Genomic DNA, 23,143 nt, shown 5'->3' with positions numbered 1-23,143 from the left:
TTGACTGTAAAGAAAAATAATGCAGTGTAGGTACTATATTTTTAATATTGGGTATCATGAAAATTAATATCTACACCACATGTTTCTTTTTGTATGATACTAGCAATAATATTTTTATTGAGAAACTTAAAATGAAATTGACTTAGTACGATACAGACAGTATTTTACTGTGTAAATTTAATAATAAATGTTGAAAACCAGATTTGTTTCACTAGGTACAGAATAATTTATTATTAATTATTTATGTAACAAATGTTTTCAGCACAATATACCAGCGGTGAATACAGGTGAGCCAGTGAAGTTGTGTATACTTTCCTTTTTAGTTCAATTCTCATACCCAACTCTTATAAAGTGATGTTTGTTGCGCCGTATTGATAATTGCAGACCTTTTTATTATTATATCTATCTCACTCCATGCATATAAAAATATTTAGAATTAAATAACTTTTATTTTTTAACAACTTTGCTTATCGTGCAGAAAAAATATATAAAATAAATATTGGTAAATGAAGACCTATTATAATATATTTGTAATTATTTGGCGGAAGGATATTTCATTCCAGTATAAAGAGGCATGTATGGCTTAGAATATTAAATGCTTGGGTCAAGTCGCAATAACAAGTTTTTTTTAAAATTGAAAAATTTTCTCTTAAATTCCTTTTTCTAGATTTCTAATACTTTCTTCTATAATGAGAAAAATAATAATCCGAAACAGCTATTTTCCCTTTGACGACGGAAGTAGCTCTTGTCTCGCAAAACGCAGATTTTACCATTTCAGTAAATTGCAAGCAGCAATTGCAAAAACTATTATCGCTCTTTGATCTTGAAAATGGCAAAATATTAAATTTTTCATAGATTTGAACAGGTACCTGCCACTATGCAGATATTTTGTTTTACAGCTTAATATAGTTATATACAGATGAAAAAGCTTTCAAGCTTTTAAGTATTACAAAAAACAATCGTATTAAAAATACAGTAGGTACAAGCAAACATAAAGAAGTAAAAATATAATTTTTCCATAGAGAAATGGTTTAGCTATACACAATGTAAAATATTGTAAGCATTTTTGACTGACATTGCTGACGTAAAACAAAACCCTAATAATACTCTGTGGTGAGTATAATACACTCAGAACAGTAACTGAAGCAAAAACAGCTAATACATTACAGGGTCATGCCCGAGGTCGTCTCGTAATGAGACGTCAAACTCCACAGTAGGTAAACCACTTGATGTCACTTTCATCGCTAATATATTTTTCAATATTGCCATTATTAATACTTTATATTTATAATTATAAAATAGGTACCGCTTCTTCAGCTTTCAGATTTATCTTTACTCGTAATAAAACAGTAAAATAGAATAAATTCGAAAAATGCCTGTATATTTGTGTGTTTAAATCTCACACAAGAGAGAACAATAAAAAAAAGCCGGTTAAAATATTATTACATCATAGCTTAAGTAAAATAAAAATAAACAATTAGTAATTTCGTATGAGTATTGCTATGCCATATTACTTTCCTAATAATAAATTATCATCTAGGTTATCTAATATTACCTATCACAGTTATTCGTATAATTGGAAGAGGAAAAGCAATTTAAAAATGGATATAATTCTTTGCTCCAGCAAAAAACCAAATGGCTCACATCCTCAAGCCAGTTGATGAATAGAGCCCCCCTCCCCCCCTGGATATCATCGTGGTTAATTTCTGGTAAATTCGTCATGATGAGCTAACGGCTTAACTTAATACTCGTCATATCATGCTCCACTGATGCCCCGCCATTAGCACAAGCGGGTGCACCATTCCAATATCATTAATTAAAAAAATACTTTCCTGGCAGCGACGGTATATCACGGGTGGCGTAGCTGAAAACGCGAGTGATCTTTCAATAATATTGATCCTATGAAGAAGTCAGCGGGGGTGAAGATTTCAACGCGTTGCTATGGATGATGCTAGTGGGGCTCGAGGTGCGGGGGCATCAAGGTCGTAAGCCATAAAGAAGCCTTTGTAGGTCTACACCGTGGTAGCCTCCTCTAAATAACGTAACTCTTCTTCATCTACAGATACAGTGGGAAAAAAGGTTTGTCACAGTGCTTAATAATTCTGGTTGCCACAGATTTCACCTCAGCATATTTTTTTAAATAACTGCAATAATAAATGAGCAGAATGTCCAGATGGTGAATGGTAGCTATCGCCTACATAAATGAATAGCCCCATGGATATCACTATCGTTTTGGGGCATGGCCCCAAGTCTCTTTAAAATTGGGTACGTATATGCCTTCATACCCTGAAATTTCAATTAATTTTCAATTTAAATGCAGCCTACAAAGCAAACTGCTTGACGGCTGAAATAATTAAGACAGAGGTATCTAAGACTGCTTTGTATTAAGTTTAGACGGTAGAACTACGAACATGTGTATCATGGTCTCAGTTGTTTGTTTACTATATATATATATATGATGATTGTGTAGTAGGGCTGGTTGGACGCGACGGTCTTGTTGCATGCATCCTCGCGTATGTCCGCGTGCAATATTTCAAAATCGGTGTATGCAGCTTGAGCAAACAATACACTGCCATTTTTGTAATGTATACACGCTAAATTACTCATATATTGTTTATGTCTATATTGTATATTGTTTAGTGATCATTATTATACATAGTTCTATTATATTCTGTACATAGTTGTGTATGCCTTTTAATGTAAATAAAAACATTATCTATCTATTTATATATCTGTCAAGTAACCATACTATAATAATTCTGCTTAGTTTAAAACTAAAAAGCGCCGTGTAAGTTGTACAGTTGTATTTATACCTAATAAAAATTAAGGCGATTGTATCGATTTATAGCTATTATCACATGTTAAAAACACAACTTTCGGTAAATACGTATTGTGGGATGGCCCAGAGGAATGGTTTTCTTAACAGATCAGAATACTATCTTTAAACATTCAATAGGTACATAACTTATGTAACACGAGCTGCTGTAAATGTTATCGCTGAGTGATTTATTCTCTAAAACATTTAAATGTAAATACGGAATTACAGTTATAGATACATTAAAAAAGAAAATACTCGGATTCTTATAATTAGCATTCAAATATACAATGGGTTGATCAAGTTAATTAAAATCCGAACACCTTAAACGAACATGTAGGAATGTGTTAAGCTGAAAAGAGATATAATAACTAATAATCACATAAAAAAAATATTTAATTGAAAGGATATATGTATTTTTTACCAGGTGAGATCGCTACTTCATACGAGTGGAATTATTTGCAATAATAATAGTTCATAATTTTTTATTTCCGTACCTTTGGAAATAAAGAAACACAAAGTTTTATATGAAGAAACAATGTATCAGTGACAATGCACAGAAACACAGACAATAGTTTATACAATCACTGTCTGTTTTTGTATTTCATGAACAAAATCTACTAATAATAGTTTTTTTCCATATATCTTTCAGGAACAGACCATGCTCGTGAACAGTTACATTTTTATTATGAAGTGTAAACAGCACATCGCACAGGCTATGATGTCGAATTTCCTTAACATTGTGAGAGCTTTAAAACATAATGCCACCAGAAACCTTGCAAAGCTGCAACAGTTTCTGGTAGCACGTATACAAACATGGACTTCAAAATATTTGATAACATGCAATTCCTTCAAAATGCACAATTGCACGAACGCACGTCTTGTAAGCAACATGTCAACAACATAGTAAACAGTAGAATATAAATTGAGTAGATATACTATTTTTCAATTTAGAAATAACACACGACCGATATTTATAGAGCCGGATTATAGAGCAATTATGTAAATATGTACAAAAGTAAAAACATTAATCATAAATATTTTAATACAAGGAACTACAAATATTTCAATTGACAAAAATATAATGACTTCATAAAAAACACTTACTTGAATATCTGAATTATGCAACCTAGTCACTAAAAATAATAATATTATTGTATTTTTAATAGTATTCTAAATGACGAACATGCGGACTCCCGCTGTAAAAGGTAAGGTATCCCCTACACCCGAAATTCACTACGGACATCGCATTACCCTGTGAAACGCGATACCATTTAGGCGTTGCCATTCCAGAAAACGAAATTATACCTCTTATCCAGTAATTTCACTACCTAATCTATACCCTACAAATGAAACACAGCTTACAAAGCAAACTGCTTATACGATACATCTCACTTTTTACAGTAGCTATGGTTTTTATTATTATTACCTATTGCCTTATAGTATTCACTACCTAATCAACACCTTATAATCGAAACACATCTTACAGAGCAACCTGTTTGGAGGCTGAATTATTTGAGAATAAGGTATATACATGGATGGTTACATATTTACGACTTTATACAGTACCTGTGATTTTTATTAGTATTATTATTCCAATTACCTATTGAATGTCATCCTAATAACAGTATAATACGGTAAGTAAGCGGGTTTTATTTTATTATATCTCTGCCCAACGTATAGCATGAAAGAGAGACATATTTTTTTAGAAATGTATGTGTATGTTTTAGAATGTACAAATAAATCGTGAAATACATACGTTTAATATTTGAAGGTATTATTAAAAACTATAATTTTTATACCATACATAATTTTAGGATAAAAATACATTGAATGTTTAATTATGCTGCTACGTGGCCATGGTGAAGGCAACTGTTGACAAGCCCATATTTCGCTGGGTATATTTGCAATTTAAAAAAGTTATTTTTTGGTGTTATGGACATTTATATTCATAACCTTTTAAATGTCTAAATATTTTCTAATATTTTGTGTAACATATTAAAAAAAAAATATTAATTATGATATTTTAAAAAAATCTCATTTATTCTTAAAGTAATTAAATAAATGAATCCCCTAAATTAATGTCGCACCAGATAACAATATGACAACAAATAAAACAAACAACAATAAAATTAAAGATTAGACCAAAGGAAGCTTACGAAAGGACAACACAATATGCGCAGCAGCCCTACAACTCTCTATCAAGATGAAATCTCTACGAGACGGGTGAAACGAATTCAGTCGGTTTCTTGTTGCCATAGCGGGCAGTAGTCGCTAAGGCCGATCTCACATCGCGACTCGTGTTATACTAACAACTCTCGTATGTAAACGGAAAAATAACTTTAAAATTTCGCGTTTAATAAACTAGAATATCAAATCAAGATTAGAATAAAAAACAAAATATTTTTTCGCTAACGCCTTGTTGTTAGTTTTTTAATATTTATGGATTTTGAATTTTTTATCTAATGTGCATATTTGAATAATAAAAATCTAAATTCAGACCTATTAATAACGATATAAAAATATATTGAATTAAGTGTAATGTACATAAGACAAATTAACTAATACCGAGATTTGTTACAAAAAGTTGTGTCACTATTTACAGATGAGGTCAAAAGTTTTCTAAAATTATTAAATACATACCGCATGTTTAATTTTAATATACGAGGAAGAATTTCGCTAATAATATAATATATTCTACACCATTCTACAATCTACATCTTTAGTCAGTAGGTAAAAATCTACGTACTAAAATGCCTCTCGATATTTATTTTAAATTACAGGAACATACAACATAACATATAGAAGGATATTGATAAAATATATGTTAACAATGGCTTATGTTTCTTAAAAACTCTGTAGGTACATGTATATTCAGCAATATAATTTAAGATATTATGTTTAAAGGAATTAAAAATTTACATATAAAGAACATACTAACTCTAATTTCGTATAAATATGCCAAATTAGTATTAATATTTACATTTTATATACTATGCAATATTTTCCAAATTACACTATATATAATATTTCAGATATATAATATAATATAATAGATATTGTAGTAAAGGAAAATATAGTTACCTATATACCTACCTAGACTAGATAAATATAGAATACGAGACAGTTTTTAGAAATCATCAAAAATCTCCTACGTTTACCTAATAGTTAGCCGGCATGCTATATTTCAACCCTATTTGATATAAACCAAGGAAATCTTTTATATAATTATACGTTACCTACAAGAAACATACTAGCATACGTTACCTGCATACAGACAGACTTAAATTCTTTAAATATTATATAATATAAATTTATAAAATAGATACATATTAAATATTATGCTAAAACAACAATATGATATTTCATATTCCGTCACCGTGCCTACATACGTCAGTAAAGAAACTAAAATTCGATTACGATATTTGTTTTGGAACCCTTGGTGTCGAAAACCGACTACCAATTCACAGGTATAATAGTTAAATAATCTGTCCATTGTTTGTACTTCTTATGAGATGTTTTGCTTAAAATAATGTCATAAAAATAAATTGAAAGTATAGGTGGGTACGTCATAACCAGGAGTATAATGGTAGGTACATTATGAAATATTGTTAAGATATATAAGTATTACTTATTAGTGTCGCTAATTAACTAATTGTATTGTATTCCGTGTAAGGAAATTTCCTTATGAAAATCACAATACGTAATAATAATTACACTAAAACAACGTTGTTTATTCGGAAAACTTTTCCAAAGAACTGTATATCTAATCCTCTAAACTACATAAATATATACACTGCTCTCATTCGGTAATTTTTCTTAGACGTGAATAAATCACCACTAACTTCACACAATAAATCCTATTTGAACTATTTTCACAACATCTTTACCTACATTTATTTATAAATATCACACATATATATGATTTCATCAGAAAGGATGGCAAATGATCATATGTACTGTTGGATTAGTAGAATATTATAATGACATAACTGCTGCCATAAAGACGAACTGATTTTATAAAGTATTGAGAGATGATGTTGAATAAATTTTTAAGTATTTGTGTAGGTATGATCAATAAATATATAATTACTACACTTAAGATATAACGAATATCTCCAAGTATAAATTACACAAAAAAAGCATGCTACACTTTGTTAATTTGTAATCCGTGCGTACAAAGTTGTAGATAACTACAAATTCGTTCGTAAGGTAAGTATGTTAGTATAAAATACATTTAATAAAATATTTAGATTTTTGTATATATTATATAACCCATATCCTTATTAATGTTTCAAATAGATTTATTATTTGTTTATGTGATGAGACTGAAATAGCATAAACACGTAGATATCTACTGTGGCGTCAAAATTGATGTATCCTTTTCGTCGACATTCCTTTTTACAAATATGCTGTATGATTAGAGCAAAATTAGTAAAATAACTAATATTTAAACATATTACCGGTATACAACTTTAGTAATGTCAGATATAAACTATTTCTCAAACCTGTCAAAATATGTAGTGGTAGTATTTAACATGAGTGCAGCCTTAAATTGACCTCTAGATCATTATCATTACGTAGAATAAAAAAAAGTCGCTGTCGCTATCTGTCCCTATGTATGTTTAAATCTTCTAAATTGAATTTGAAGCAGTTTTTAATAGAAAGAGTGATTCAAAGGTAACATTTATATATGTAATACACGTACACCCGTGCGAAGCCAGGCCAAGTAGCTAGTTACAATATAAAACCCAATATTAAAATTACTTTCGGGTCCATAAAAACAGAAAAGCCGTCACATGTCAGGAGTTAGTTCTGGCGCGTTCAGGTGTGCTAAAATTTTTCCGTAACTAAGTAAAAAAATAGAGTTTTAGTCACATAAAGTAGATTCCTAAAACATTGAAATTGCTGATCTAACCAAAATTAAGTTAAATAAATACCTACTTATAATTCTTTAACTAAAAAAATAATGCATGCATTATTCCTGCAATTCAATTTAATTATATAAAATAGGGGATGAAGACCAATTATATAATTTACTTTCATCCCTTATTTCACGGCTAGAAGATTATTTTTTGAAATAAAAGGCAGGCTATATTTGACCCCGTGATTCAATTTATCTTCACGTCAAATTCCATTAAGATTCGTTCAACCGGTTAAAAGGTAACAGACTGACACACTTTCGTGTTCATTATGTTTATAAGCACGGATTATTCATAAACTATTCAAAACAGGAGTTGCTTGTTTTATATTCTACTGGTACTGATTGAAAATTTCTCGAACTGATGTGGGTTAAATGCTATTATATTTCGTATAGACATCTTTTTAAATTATTCTTTGTTATGTTATTATATATATATAGTGGCAAATAGATTGACTGCCTATCTAATGTTAACAGGTGCCTATATGTATAAACTGTATGAACAGCCGACCACTACTAATGCGTAGCCATTCCGAAGGTCTTGAAAATAGTTAAGAAGGTAATGAAATTATAGAATAAAAGGTATGGACTTTTGCAGCCTTGCCTTTTTGTCTATCCATATTAACATTATAAATACAAAAGAGTGCCTTTCTGTTTAATACATTGACTCGACTATTCGGCCAAATGGATTTTAATCAAATTTGATTTGAAACCAGAATGCATGACAAGAACGGATAGAGTCTATCTTTTCTATAAAATATCCACTAATGTAGATGGATGAATTCGGGATAAAAGTTTATGCAAAAAAATTCACGGGTCGTAACTAGTCCTACCTATATAAATACTTTTTGCGGATAGAGCTATAATTACGTGATAGTTAATCACTACACTACGACATTCTCTGTTGTTTTTATTTACTTTGTGTCTTTCTATAAATTATTTTACAGAGTTAATTATAGCTATCCGTTGTATTGTGTGAAACAGCCATTATATCTCACCTATCACTTTTCTTCTATCAGATAATATCAGTACAATATTACATCCTGTCGATGATACAATGTACCTAAGCGAATATGAATGGCGTCATAAAGCGACGCCATGACACTTCTTCGCGCTTTTATATAAAATGTTAAATATTGAAAAGAAGGATATTTTGCCAATAATAAGTTCATAAGTGCCATAGAATATCGTCACGTATTTTTTTAAATATATTTACATTAAAAAAAAATATTTTAGTACTTTACTGGTTTCGCTTCAATGGTGTAACGGTTTAGCACACCGACTTACTTCCGATGATCGTGTGTTCGATACCTTGCACGGTGCAAACATTTATATTCATGAGTACGATTGTTTTTACGAATACGATTGAATTATAAAAATTAACATACAGACATATGTACACTCTTTGCTATTGATGGCCTTCATAAAACCGTAGTACATCACTTTTCTCTATTATCAATAATATCCACAGCATACGCAATAAGGATTTCTTTAATTTTTTTACACTTTGAACTGCATTATCGAAGTTTTCAAACGAATCTCTAACATTTATGAAAATATCCTATCGCACATTTATCAGGTATATTGTAGGATTCTAATAGTGAAAGAACTTTTTCAAATCAATCTAGATACTTAGGAGCCAGTTCAAGACAAACAAACAATAAAATCTTTCACCTTTGTAATATCATATTACCCATAGATACTTGAAAATTAGGAATCTAAATATTGTCAATTATAGGAAGCTATAAAACAAGATATAAAATACCTATAACCTCTTACAACAATTCTCCAAAACATTACTTCAACCCTCTAATTTCAAGCACGAGTATTCACTTCCCGTACATCACGCTGTTTAGTAATATAATCACTCTGTATAATTTTATTTCATGTAATTAGTAGCTTGTGTTAAAATTTGTTGACAAAACAATTCATTTACAAAGATCTAATTAATAGCTATACTAACTTTATGAATACAAAAGTATGTCTAACTGTTTATTATCTTTTCACTGACGGTACTGACGGTTGAACCATTGACGGTACTTCAATGCAATTTAATTGTGAAGTCATATTATATTACGAGAACTGACATTAGTTATTATTGCAATAATTTATTGCTAATAAGTAGATGAAGTCACTGGTACCGGCTATTTTTTTTATAAATATGTAATGTTATGTTATATGTGATATTACCTACCTTGCTTTTTATTTACTTTTCTTTTGCCGCTACTTGACTACTTTTAGCGAATTAAATCTATGTGCCTCTACGTGATAATATAATCAACGAACAGACAGATATCTACCAATCTGTCTATATATAATATTTATAATGTAATATCAATTATAAATTACTAGATGTGCATAATAATAGTAATCCTAGACAATATTTACAGCACTGTGTAGCTCCAAGCTAAGCAGAGCTTGTGTTGTAGATTACCATAATACAAACTTCCAAAAATAATGTATCAGTAGTTTTTTATTAAAACAGCAGATAGAAATATTTACATATTGTAAATACATACATATACTTTACATACACAATTATACATATCCATTACACCCAGACCAATAAAAATAAATATACTTCAAAAATACACATATTAAGAGACTCGAAAACAAAACCATCGGGAGTAAGGCGGTATAGGCTATGTCACCAGATCATCTGCACCGCTAATTTTTATAATGTTAGTGCAGATTATAAATCAGTACATAATAGATAAACATAATATATCATCTATAATAATATAGACTAAATCCAGCTTATTTTGCCTTAAATACAATTCAGTATAATACTTCGTCCAAGTTGGTTTAATATTAAGAAACCCCTCTGATTTATGGAGTTGAGTTGTAACTTATCGGTCGTCTTTTCTTTTGCTCCTTATCTGCAATATTGAACAAATGATTCGATAATTCCTTTGCAAATAAGTCAACTTATTATAATATCTTACTTTTGAAAATGGGTTTTCCATAAAGTTCTTTAATTTTGACGTACATAAGCTACTCCAAAATTGTTATTAATAACTGAAAAAAAAAAATATTCCGTTTACGTATCATGTCATATTAATGATGTCAATTGTCAATTTAATATACGTGAGCAAAATACCATAAATTAGGTAGTAGTTTAGACTCCTTATACATGGAAAACAAACATGTATAAAATACATGTCTGGTTTCTTATGTTAGTTATAAATAAATTTGTCCGGAAACAGCTATGTAACATGCATATAACCTATCCACTCTCAACATAGGCCATTAATGGTAGTTGCAATCTCTCAGATACGAAAACTTTGTGAAACAATTTAAATTTAGAATTCAGAGACAAAGCCAGCCAGTATTTTGGTAATGGAATTAACTTTTAATTGATTCTATTTCAATCCCCATATCTGATTAATACTAGAGTGAGAACAAAAGAATATTTTTTTGTTAAAATTCCAATTTTGATGATTTAATTGTCATCTAGACCAAGCCATTTTGAAAATTGGATCTTTAGATTTTGAGACATTTTATCTTTAGGCATTTTACTTTGAGTTTTTAATTATAATATGTAATAATAAACTAAGCCGAACTTGGGTTCAAACATTTCGCGAGGAATCGAACCCGCAACCATTGGAAGTAAAGCAGTGTGTTAAACGCTATTATTTGTATTATAGTTTTATATTACTTATAAATTTAAAAGAATAGTAATTAATATTCTGCATATTATATAGTGCGTATAAACTTCTTGACTTTAAAATATATGATTTAGAAGATTTACAAATTTTATATTTACAAGGTTTACCAACCACGTCTGAAAAAATACTTTGTACTGAATACTTGAATATAACTTACCCAAGCCAGATAATTCCAGACAAAAATTTCATTATAATCTGTTTTGGATTTATATGATAGTTGGCGTATTTGATGATAGTTTAGGCTTTCACTGTGACAGGCCAACGACTGTCGGGATAGCCAGTTCATACATGTCTTAATATTTTGCAACTATTTAGATTTTATTTTCTTTTAACAAAAGAGGTAAACATTATATAACGTACATAAACTTTAAATAGTCGCTAGTCATAATTATGCACAATAACTTATATCTCGATATATTTCTGTTTAATAATTATTTATTGTTGACTGCATTGTTAGCAAATTATCTAACATTAAAAAATCGTTTCTATTATTTCAATATTCTTTGATTTATCAGCACTAAACAAAACTGGTATCACATTTACATAAATGTCAAAAGGTTGTATTTTGTTTCAGGTTAAAGTAGCTTTTCTATTAATATCGGTTTTTGTGTTCCGAATAGCAGATGTTTCTCCTATAAACTTTGTCGGGTCTGTATGTACATATGTACATATGTCACTCATCTAACGACCTCGTATAAACAAATGGTGATTTATAAACGCTCTATTAATAATATTTACATCATAATTGCAAATATTTTCCTACGACTACCATTAAAAATCGTTTGAAGATGGACCATGTCATTTATTAACAATGAAGTCGTCATTTGTGGAGATCATGGGAGTGTGTATATCGTTTTGAGATTGTGGCATGATTGAAATTATAAACGAGAAAAATGTATGCCAGGCAAAGCAAAATTAAGCCGAAATAACAAAAGAATAATGGAATAACTCAAAACTTTAGAAAAGGAATATTTTCTAAAGCATTTGTAGTGTTATCAAGATAATATACTGCATTGTGTAATATGAGTAAAACATGCTAAACAAAAACAAACCGGGTGTGCTAAAATCAGACATAGTTACATAAGCGCGTTCTGCATCACGCGGTAGCAAACAGTCTATTAGTAAAAATCGTCTTATTTTTCTCCTCTTTTATAGCCAACAGAAAAGCAAACATTAGTAATCTAACAAATCACTTAACGCGCACAGAGGACTCCATAAAATTTACACGTGTACTATAAAACTTTCATGTAACTAATAACGTTTGCATTTATTATTTACTCTGTTTCTATATAGCTCATGCCTCTGGAATGAATCACACGCTTGTTTATCTTTGGTATACTTAGTTTATTCAGGGTGGCTCGCTTAGTGATATTTGGTGAATAGTATTTTTATAAATATTAATTCCACTTATCTCTTCTATTATTTAAATAGTATCTAATACATTTTCATGACCATAGAAGTATCGCTGGTAAACATACATTGTACATAAGTACACTATTAAACATAGAGTAGACTGCAATAAGTAGAGATCACAGTCAAAGTCACCTGCACTAGCGACTCTCTCTAATACATTTAGCATGGTACTTAGTTCATCATACGTGGAAGGCAGATTTTTTACTACGTCAAGAATATATACAGATAGACAACCATTTTTTTTCTATTACATACATTTTTAAAATATATTATTACTTTCTATAATAATATAAGAGCTATAGCTATATTTCTATGTTACCAACGCCCCGGTAAGAATTACACATGAAATATTATCACGGTAATTAACTTGTTCTTATATTATTCATAATGAACTGCTAATGTATGCTTATGTAAAGCTATTTGATATATTTTTTTAAGTTATGTATTTAAAATGTTGATGTATAGATACTGCTTCGATACATATATTCGACTGTAATAAGCTCTTATTTTATACGAAATACATATTTGTCTAGCAAATTAAAGCTACAATGAATGAACATACAGTTACAGTCATGTCCGGTGAATTATTTAGTTTCACAGCTTCATATCATTCAACCTGACTTATCAGTTTAAGGTTAAAAGTTGGACAATTTACGGTTGTATGAAGAGCGTTCAAACTCGTTGAAACTATTATGTACCTGAATATGACATCGGGATATTGGTTAGAATTTCAGTCATTTTAACATTTTCTCTTTCGGGCTTCGTTATATTATGAAAATTAACTTGACAGCAGAATATCTAATAGATTTAATTTTCAAATATGGAAATTGCAAAGAATATTTTGACGACCTGTGTGGTCTAGCGGTTTAGCACACCGCTTTACATCCAATGGTCGCGGCTTCGACTTCTAGCACGGCACAAACATTTGTATTCATGAGTTTAATGCTTTTTATCTGTCTAGGTGTTTTCTATATATAATATGTATGTATATAGGAAAAAAAATATCTATGCATTTGTATCAGTTATCCCATAACACAAGTTTTAGCTAGCTTAACTTGGGTCTAGATGGCGCTATGTGAGTTGTCCTGAGATTATTATTATTAATAATATCCTAGTTCATTAATCGTTGAACACATCTACAATTAAAATAAAATAAGTTCGAATCCAAATAAACATCAGTTTTATTGATAGTCTGATTTTTTACGCAGCATAAAAGAATAATAAACAACCTGAACCGTAATGTGACTATCCATTTAGGTCACAGACATTAATGTCGAAAACACTTACATGTTAGCTATACTTGTATCAAGTAACGCTTAGTAAGTTGCCACGCTAGAAGGGTCAATCCTGCAGAATGTTATTTATTTTTAGGAACAAGGACATTTTTTTTAAATTTACTATATTTAATCAGTTCGCACATAAAAAGTGATAAGAAGTCTGTTTAATTATTTATTTTAGGTGAGAGATCAATAAATAACAATGTGTTCCTGACTTACCTACTTTCCATATAGTTTTATATTTCATATTTACATTGTATTTTATACATTTTTGTATACCAAACAATGTCTAATTAATTCCAACTTAAAAAAGAGTTTAAATTTAAATTAATATCTATATTTCAATTAAAAAAGATTTTTGACATACTACAACAATAAATAAAGATAAGTTTGTCACCGAACTATAACAAATGTTGGATTGGAAAAGCCTTATAGCAGTGGTAAGATGTCGGCTGATTAAATAAACATACAATAGATAATCATATAGGGGTTTCCCAGTATAAATAAACATAGAAAATATAGAAAGAAAATTGGATACACAGCACTTATGTCATATGTAAATATACCCAAATAACAGAACAACCCTTTTCACTAAAACTCTAAATATAAAATTGTGTTGTTTTTAATAAACATGAGTCAGACGTGAATTTAACACGAAGAATAAAACATAAGTAAAATAATATTATATATGTATTCATAGACAATACGTTTTTATCATCTATGGTCCTAATTTATTTTATAGTAATTATTGAAAAAAAGTGTAAGGTCGTCTCTCGTTCTTATATCATACATAATTATTTCAAATAAATACGTGTAATAAAATGTATAACATATATATATATCATTATAATACAAATATAAAAAAAAATGCACGCATTAATAATATGGAGACGGGCAGGATTAAGTGCGTATGATTTGAAGTTGAACAATGTAGAGAAAGTTTAACGTAATGTGTAAAGTTTTATTTCAAAATAAATTATATTACTTCGCAAAAAATACAACACAGCTTAATCACATTATTTAACTGGAATTGGATTACCGTATACCTCATCTGTATTTTTCCACGGTAACCAACGATTATGTCTAGGTAGAACGAAAAATAAAACACAATCGCGAAAGGATTAAACCGTATGATAAAAAAATGGATATAAATGACATCCGCTATGATAATAATAATAAATTTAACCACTTTCATGTTTCCGATAGGTAATAAATAGGACGTAAGTACTCACGTCTTATGTAAAATATCTATAAGTGATGCAATCATAAAATGTGATAACAATAAACTAGCAATGGAGGAGATGGAAAACCAAACTGGGACTGTAGAAGTTTCCTCATCAGAAAAAAGTTTGAATGCCAGACTGCGATTATTGGATAAATTAATAAAGCAGTGCTTCCTAGGAAACGCCACCCACAGCAAAATACTGGATTCAGACGAAACAAAATACCAGAGTAAGTAATATTATTATAATTATTAAAATAATCATTTTTAACTTATTTTTGGGTCTTAAGGCGCGCGCAGTATATATGATATATAGTAAGTATGTATGTAGATAACTAATTCAATGACGATATTTCGATGTACCTCGTTGTTATCATGGCTGTGTTGAAGCTAGCAAAGTTTATTCAATCTTTCTCTGGGTCTTCAATATTAAATTCTACCCCGCTACCCCATATAAATATAGAGATGAAGTGTGCACCTACTATACTAATTTTGCTTTTGAACGAACTTTCTACGTAGCTTGTCATAAATAGATCTAGTCATTTATATCTAATCTCTGAACTATATACTCTCAAACTTCAGAGAGCATCTGAATACTTTTCAAATGCTAAGCTTTGAGTCCCGAAAATAAACTTGAATTAATTATTCTATTGATTGAAATTTTTGAAATAAATATATAAATATTCAAAACGCCAAGGTTTACTATTGATAGTAACATTACCACAAGAACCCTAATTCATAGCCCATCGCAATTGCATATTACGATAGACATGTACATTTTTTAGTATGTATAGGTAGGCTTGTTGTAAACAATTTCCCAGATCAATCATATTTTGTCACCAGTAGAAGCAGATACCTATAGCACTCGCTTCAATCACCGCTTGCAAGCAACATTATTTACTCTATTTGGAAAAGGTATTATTAAAATTGCAGCGTAGGTGTGTATTTTTTAACAATTATTTTCAAAATTGTATATTCGTACAGGTACTATTACTTTATATTGAACAGGTTGAATATAATAATTAGATTACAGACAGTCGCAATTATTTCGATATAAATATTTGTTGATATATTCTACGATCAATATTACGTACGTATTATATATAATTACAAAATAATTGTTACGCATGCCAGTCGTTTATTTCTATTTTGATCATGATAAATATACTGAAGCATTGGAAGTTAATTCTTTACACATACTAACTTACGACCTTCCAAGAGTAACATTTGTTACAGATTGGGGAAAACGTAACTCAGAATACGTAACTTATATTATTTCTGAAAATTTGCACAATCACTATCTTACCCATGTTTTGATTTATGGGTAGAAATACGGAAATGTTCCAAAGCATACATCTTAAAACAGTCAGAGTAGCTTATTCTGTCAAATGGAATGTGAGAAAAAACTATTTAGACGTTTCTAAAAAAAACCAAATTATGTATAACATTATGTTATAATGTAAAGTAACAATTACTATGCCCTATCATTCAGTTTTATTATTTTCAGTAGTTACTTATTTAATTATGTAAAAAGATTGTATTAGTACTCTGCTAATAAGAAAAATTGACATCATAATTCATTTGAAAGTTGTAACAAATTGTGTAAGCGACGTGAGAAACTCGACATTTTTAAATCGGCCAAATAAGCGTAAGAATGTGTCGTGTTAAAAAGTTTGTTTAACCATTATGAAAAAATAAATGAATTAAAAACTGTTTAGTGTTACTCTAACAGAATTATAAAAACTATACTTGAACAAAAGGTAACTATGGACGGCCTTATCGCTATGTAGCAATTTCTTCCAGGCAAGTTTAGGATGGAGAGGAATAATTAGACTTTGAATCTGGTATAAGAATAATTAGATATGTAATATATTAAATTACTTAATTTCCAGAAGATGGTCCATGGTGTCCACGGACTTTCGACGGGTTTGCATGCTGGGATGCCATGCCCGGCGGCAGTACATCGAAACAATTCTGTCCGGAGTTCATCGTTGGATTTGATCCTCGACGTTACGCTTACAAAAAGTAGGTAACAATCATTACGATATTATTTACTAATGCAATAAATATGCAAATGAGACTGTCGTTAAAGGGACCTGCTTGGACAGCCGTATTATCTATTTTATAAGCTAAGCAAATTTCTTAATAATCGTATTTTATACTGTTTTAAATGTTTTTTCACGTATCTTAACAATTGTACGTATTACGTAAATGGGATATTTATCATTTTAATATTTTTTTAGACATACTTTCAAAAATATTACAAATGACCTGATCAATAGTATCATCCATATATGTTAAGTAATATCTTCTAATCTGGTAAATATCCACTTTATTTAATGTATATTTTAATTAGAGCAGCGAGATATGGCAGAGACATTTTAGGGAATAGAATTGACTTCTTAGTTATAAATATAGTCTGCAATCTAAAATGTTTTGATAGTATTGAGACCTTTGGCTAAATTCAATTTAGTTACATATAGTTAAATCGGATTTTAAATAATGTGTGACATACATTATGTGCTACTTAATCGCATACTGAATGCATTAAAATAAACAGTAAGGTATAGTTATATAATAGTATATTTGCTGTTCCCATATAATTAAAATTTATATAAGTATAAAAAATAAATTATATTTACTGTAAATTATATAATTTTCTTTTTTTTTTATTATGTATATAGTATCTTATCTATCTAGCTAGTTAACTAACTGCAGTGTGGCCAGAATAAAGAATGTGGCAACTCATCCAGTGGACATTTTAGTACTTGTATAGTACTTTGATGTTGATAATATATGACATATATATTATAGACCGAACAGAGAAGAATGGAATATACTGAATATGATGGAGTTTTTTTTTAAACTAATATGAACGAGATGGTCATATTTTCATTGAATGAAGATTTGTTTAGGAGTTTAAAGGTCATATTTTTTTATTATATAATGAATTATCGCTAGCGGCTTCGCGATTGAAATACTTACCATCATCCTCCGCAAAATTTTCACGATAACGGAACATATTACTCAAGGTTATTATAATTTGCAGATCAATAATTTATGAAATTACTCTTTATATAAGAACAAACTAATTTTACCTCTTTATAATATTAGTATAAGTAGTTAATATTAGTTTTCATTAACTGGCTGACAGATTTATCTTCTCTGAAACTATAAACGAAGCATAATATAGTAGTTTGTACTTCATAATCGAAACTTATTATAGACTTGGTATGAAATTTGATAGTTAAACTTATAATGAAATTAAAGTGATAATACGAAAATCTATATCTATTATAATATTTTAGAAGAGTCAATAAGATTAGGAAACATGAAGTATAGAGTCGAAGATAAAAGCGGCAATCATATAAAGTGTTGACTCAGTTCATACTACTGAATCAGGTCAATATCAATCATATAATATTACTAAAAAAAGCAAGAATACAGAACAGAATATGTTGTGAATTATTTACTAACTACGAAGTTGATGAATAAACGCATGGTTTGCTCGCCACAAAAAGGGAGTATGGATAAATTGTTTGTTTAAATCATAAACTTCACGTCAATTTATTTTGAGTTTATGGTTTAAACTATAATTTACAAGATGTTAATCACGATTTCGTCTGCGGGAATTTTCTTTGACGTCACAACCTTGTTGGGATACAAGCTATCTTTCTATTAAATATCATTAATTTAGTTTAAAGAAAAAAATCGTATCCCTGGTAGATTGTGACATCTGTAAACTCTAAGAATATGCAATTCTTTCGTAATTTAAGAGTTGTTAACTAAATATAATGAATAGTGATTGCTACCAGGGATTGAAAACCTACGTAATTTTGTTCTCTAGCTAGTAACTCGGTTGTCTAGCAGTTTACCATAACACTTATATATAGAGTATGATTATATAGATCAGTGTATTTTATATTTATATTACATATAAATTTTAAAAAAACTTAGTATATCTATACTTAGCATCCATAACATGAGCACTGCTTAGCTTGGGATTAGATGTCCCTGCGTGAATTATATGGGGACATTATTTTTATTAATAATAAACTAAATTTATACCATAATCTGCAGTAGTACAATCAATTGAATAATATTATAAAACACCTTTATTTGCTATAGTTATTTTTAAGCTTACGTGTTTAATATACATTATTTATTTTATTAACCCGGTCTCAACACGAACTAATTTTATGACAAATAAAGGTATTTACCTGTGTCGACGTTTCGACTAGGTTGCACTAGCCGTGGTCCCGAGCTGACTGTAGTCGACTGTAGTACTGCCATAAAATTAGTTCGTGTTAAGACCCGGTTAATAATATAAACCTTTATTTGCTATTTATATTGCTTTTCTGTGTTTATAAATTTTGATTTTCCTGTTATAAATCTGATTAACTAAACAGTTACACATTTTCAAAATATGTTTTCTGTCAGGCTCCATATTTGCCTTACACGACTACGGCAAACAGCTGAACATATTGTAATAATGGAAATGGATAAGGATTACATAGATTATTTTTTAAAAAATCGTGGGTATACTACTAATAAAACTGTTATTGTATATGGTTTTTTTTATATGGTTTTCCAGACTATTATTTCAAATAGTTTTCGTACAATCAAAAATATTTATTATATTCGTAAAGTAATTAAAAATATTTACTTATACATTCCCAGTCCTTTATAATTGAACTGAGGCAAAAAGGATAATAAACCCGTAATTATTGTTAATTTTCAGTAGACTACAAAGTTGGCACCTTTATAAGGGTAATATTACTTACCTTCACAACAATCCTTTGTAATAAATGCATTCTGAATGTATTACTGAACATAGTAGCATTCATTTGTATATGGAGTTAAATAACTTAAATGTGATCTGTTTTTGGTATTTAATTAACTATGAAATAAATATATAATAACAGCTAATAATCAGATAATACCTATATATAACTAATTTTAAAAATTGTATATATAGTAGTTTACCTACATGAGTTCTACTATTAATGCTAATTATGTAAAAAACCCCTTGAGCTTTGCGGTATCTTTGAAGTTCTAAACATTTGTAAAACGTTATACATAAATATATTACTGCTATCATTCTCAACTATAGAAAACACTTTTTAGACAGAATCTGCAGACATAACGTAAATAAACAATGCCTTTTGATCACAGACAATAATACAACATATGTATATGTCTGTGTGTAGTACTTTGATACAATATAATCTATAGGGGTAACTGTGGTATCCTGTTACTATTATTATCTATTTGGAGTATTATTTTCCTCCTACATCTGTAAATATTATATTTATAAGATATACATATTATAGGCAGATATGTATAAATCATATTTTCTAAAACCACAGTAACCATGGAACTGTTTTAAACATTTACATAAAACAGAATTAAGGGCATCGTGACCTAGTTAGTAGTCAGTACCCTGACTTAGACCGAAAAGTTGGTAGTTCAAATCTGAAAGACAATACACACAGTTACGTGTAACATTTTAATTTCTTACTTACTCTCCGGTGATGAAAACACCTATAACAAACCAAACCTGATCTGATCGATGCCCACTACAACAACATGAGCGACATGTGGGCATATCAACCGTACTGTTCATATTGACGTCGACATGCGCTTATCATTACTAAGCTAGCTTTTAGCGAGTAAGCAATACTTGCAAAAACATTATTTCGCAAATTATATCAAAAATATTTATCATAAATTCATAATTACATATTTAAATAACTATATGTTTAATACATAAATCACAAAAAATCTACCACTATACAAAGTAAAATACTGTATTACGTATTATTGGATAAATAGGTAGAATATGCATTCGTTTGTATTATACAGTAAAAGAAAATAAGTACATTTAAATATTAAATCATTACATCTATCGTATAAATACAATAAGGCATATATATAAAATATGTTGCGGTACAAACTTTGTCTCTTATAGATGAAATCAATTAGCAAATGTGTATAAGCTTATTTCAGTACGGTTAACCCTATTTCAGTTATTCGTGTTTTGTTGTGTTTATAATTCTCATAATCAGATGTGTGAAAGGATTATTAGGACTTTAAAAGAATTATTTGATGTTATACATAACAATAAGGTTTAAAAAACTCCACAGAAAAAATATCATCTTCGGAGCATGAATTATAAAGTATAAAAACTTATTTTAAGTATAGGAAAAGTCAATATATTTCAAAAAGTACTTCGTGAGTGTGTAACTAACTTAAAAAACTACCCGACTGAAGAAGACATTTTGCAGTGAATCAATATTTTCTGACATTCAGATCAATAAAATGTAGGGTACATTTTATTGGTTTTAAAGTTATGTTTTTAAGTCGGATAAGTAGTTAGGAAGCTTATCGATAAAAATCGCAACGATGTATATAGAATAAGAATATCTACTAGTTATATATCACATTTCTAAAATATAAGAATAATATTATTGTTTTTTGCCTGAAATCTTTACGCTCCTGTTTATTCTGAAACGTCAAAGTAAATGCGATAGTTTTCTCTAAAAAGCCTCATAAACTGATAAACTCGTGAAAGCAACCTTTGAGGATAAACTAATAAGTAAGTAAGTAAATATATATATTTGTGTTTTCAGGATTTATATGTAGGTACATTATTTTGGCGGTTTAACCTAAAACTACTTAACAAACATTACGTGACATCACAAAGTTTGACACTCTGAAAGTCAGAGCAACCAACTAAAACATAAAATTAAACAAAACTCCAGAAAAAATATATAAGAAGGTACATAGTAACAATGTTGTAATCTGCCAGATATGACGGAATTGTTATTATAATTAAAAACCTAAAAAATGATTACGGGACTCCAATAGTGCACGGCTAACACGCTCGTGGCCGGCATTTAACACTAAATCGCCCGTCAAAAAATCAACGGCAAATAAATATATGTGCGTATAAAGTAATCCACTGAATAATCTTGATGTTTATTTAGAAAGCAAATTTAATGGATGCCCGGCGGGTCGAGTGCTCAATATATTTGTTTTCTCGCGCCTGGTTTCAATCCCAGTTGAAGCCATTACTGCCAGAACAAGTGGTTAAACAGGCATCTAAGATATTCAACTCGAAAAGTTTAATTTAAAAATACCCTACCTCAAAGGAAGCAGGAGCCATGCACTGTAAAAAGGGCTTACTTAATATGAGCTGACCTAATAACGGACGCTTTCACGTCTATTCCTTTCCAACTTCCTTAAGCCTAATGTCCTCGTTGTGTTGAGTAGTACCATTTATAATTATGACAGTTCAATTTAGGAGAACCAGACGTATTTTTAACATTTATATCTGAGGCCCAGCCACACAGTAGCCACTTCAATCCATTGCAACTCGTTCAAGTACAGTCGCTACTCGTATTTTCACCTATATTCTTCTTACATTCCAAATAGATACAATATGAGTGTGAAATAAATTTCATAAATAAATAACAAAGCCGTAAAGGGTCTAAAAGATAATACATATTAATATTCGTATATATATTTTTATAATTATAGTGTACTATATCTACAATAATAAAAAGGTTTTTTACAATTTTATTTAAAAAAATCAATACCTATTTATCATGGTATACAACATTTTAATCCCACATGCGATCAAAACAAAACGCAATTGAAATATCTTTTAGATATCTACGATAAAATTCCACAAACAAACAGAAAATGTGAACAATCGCGATGAGATTAAATTAAAAGTTACAGGTGTTTGCATTTATTTTGTTATGTAATAATTTGTATTCAAACAAAGTATTCATTACAATTACTACACAAGACAAAAATGTT

The 23,143-nt window shown here is 29.4% G+C and overlaps 1 protein-coding gene across 2 annotated transcripts in view; it reads left to right on the top strand.

The window, feature by feature from the left end:
• Nucleotides 1-5,066: 5,066 nt before the first annotated feature.
• LOC131849217 (calcitonin receptor-like) overlaps nucleotides 5,067-23,143 on the top strand; it is a 37,546-nt gene continuing 19,469 nt past the window's right edge. The window contains exons 1-3 of one of the 2 annotated variants that reach the window (XM_059199235.1): nucleotides 5,067-5,135; nucleotides 15,301-15,546; nucleotides 17,209-17,341. In XM_059199235.1, coding sequence (XP_059055218.1) covers nucleotides 15,387-15,546; nucleotides 17,209-17,341 — 293 coding nt within the window. In that variant the 5' untranslated portion in view covers nucleotides 5,067-5,135; nucleotides 15,301-15,386. Of the gene's footprint in view, nucleotides 5,136-5,366; nucleotides 5,426-15,300; nucleotides 15,547-17,208; nucleotides 17,342-23,143 lie in introns of those variants that run through there. The other variant, XM_059199236.1, reaches the window with a different exon arrangement.

The sequence above is a fragment of the Achroia grisella genome, unplaced genomic scaffold (assembly GCF_030625045.1).
Source record: "Achroia grisella isolate CSIRO2021 unplaced genomic scaffold, CSIRO_AGI_Agris_v1 utg640, whole genome shotgun sequence".
NCBI lineage: Eukaryota > Metazoa > Arthropoda > Insecta > Lepidoptera > Pyralidae > Achroia > Achroia grisella.
The sequence above is the reverse complement of the archived record's forward strand: the minus strand, read 5'-3'. Positions and strand labels throughout refer to the sequence as shown.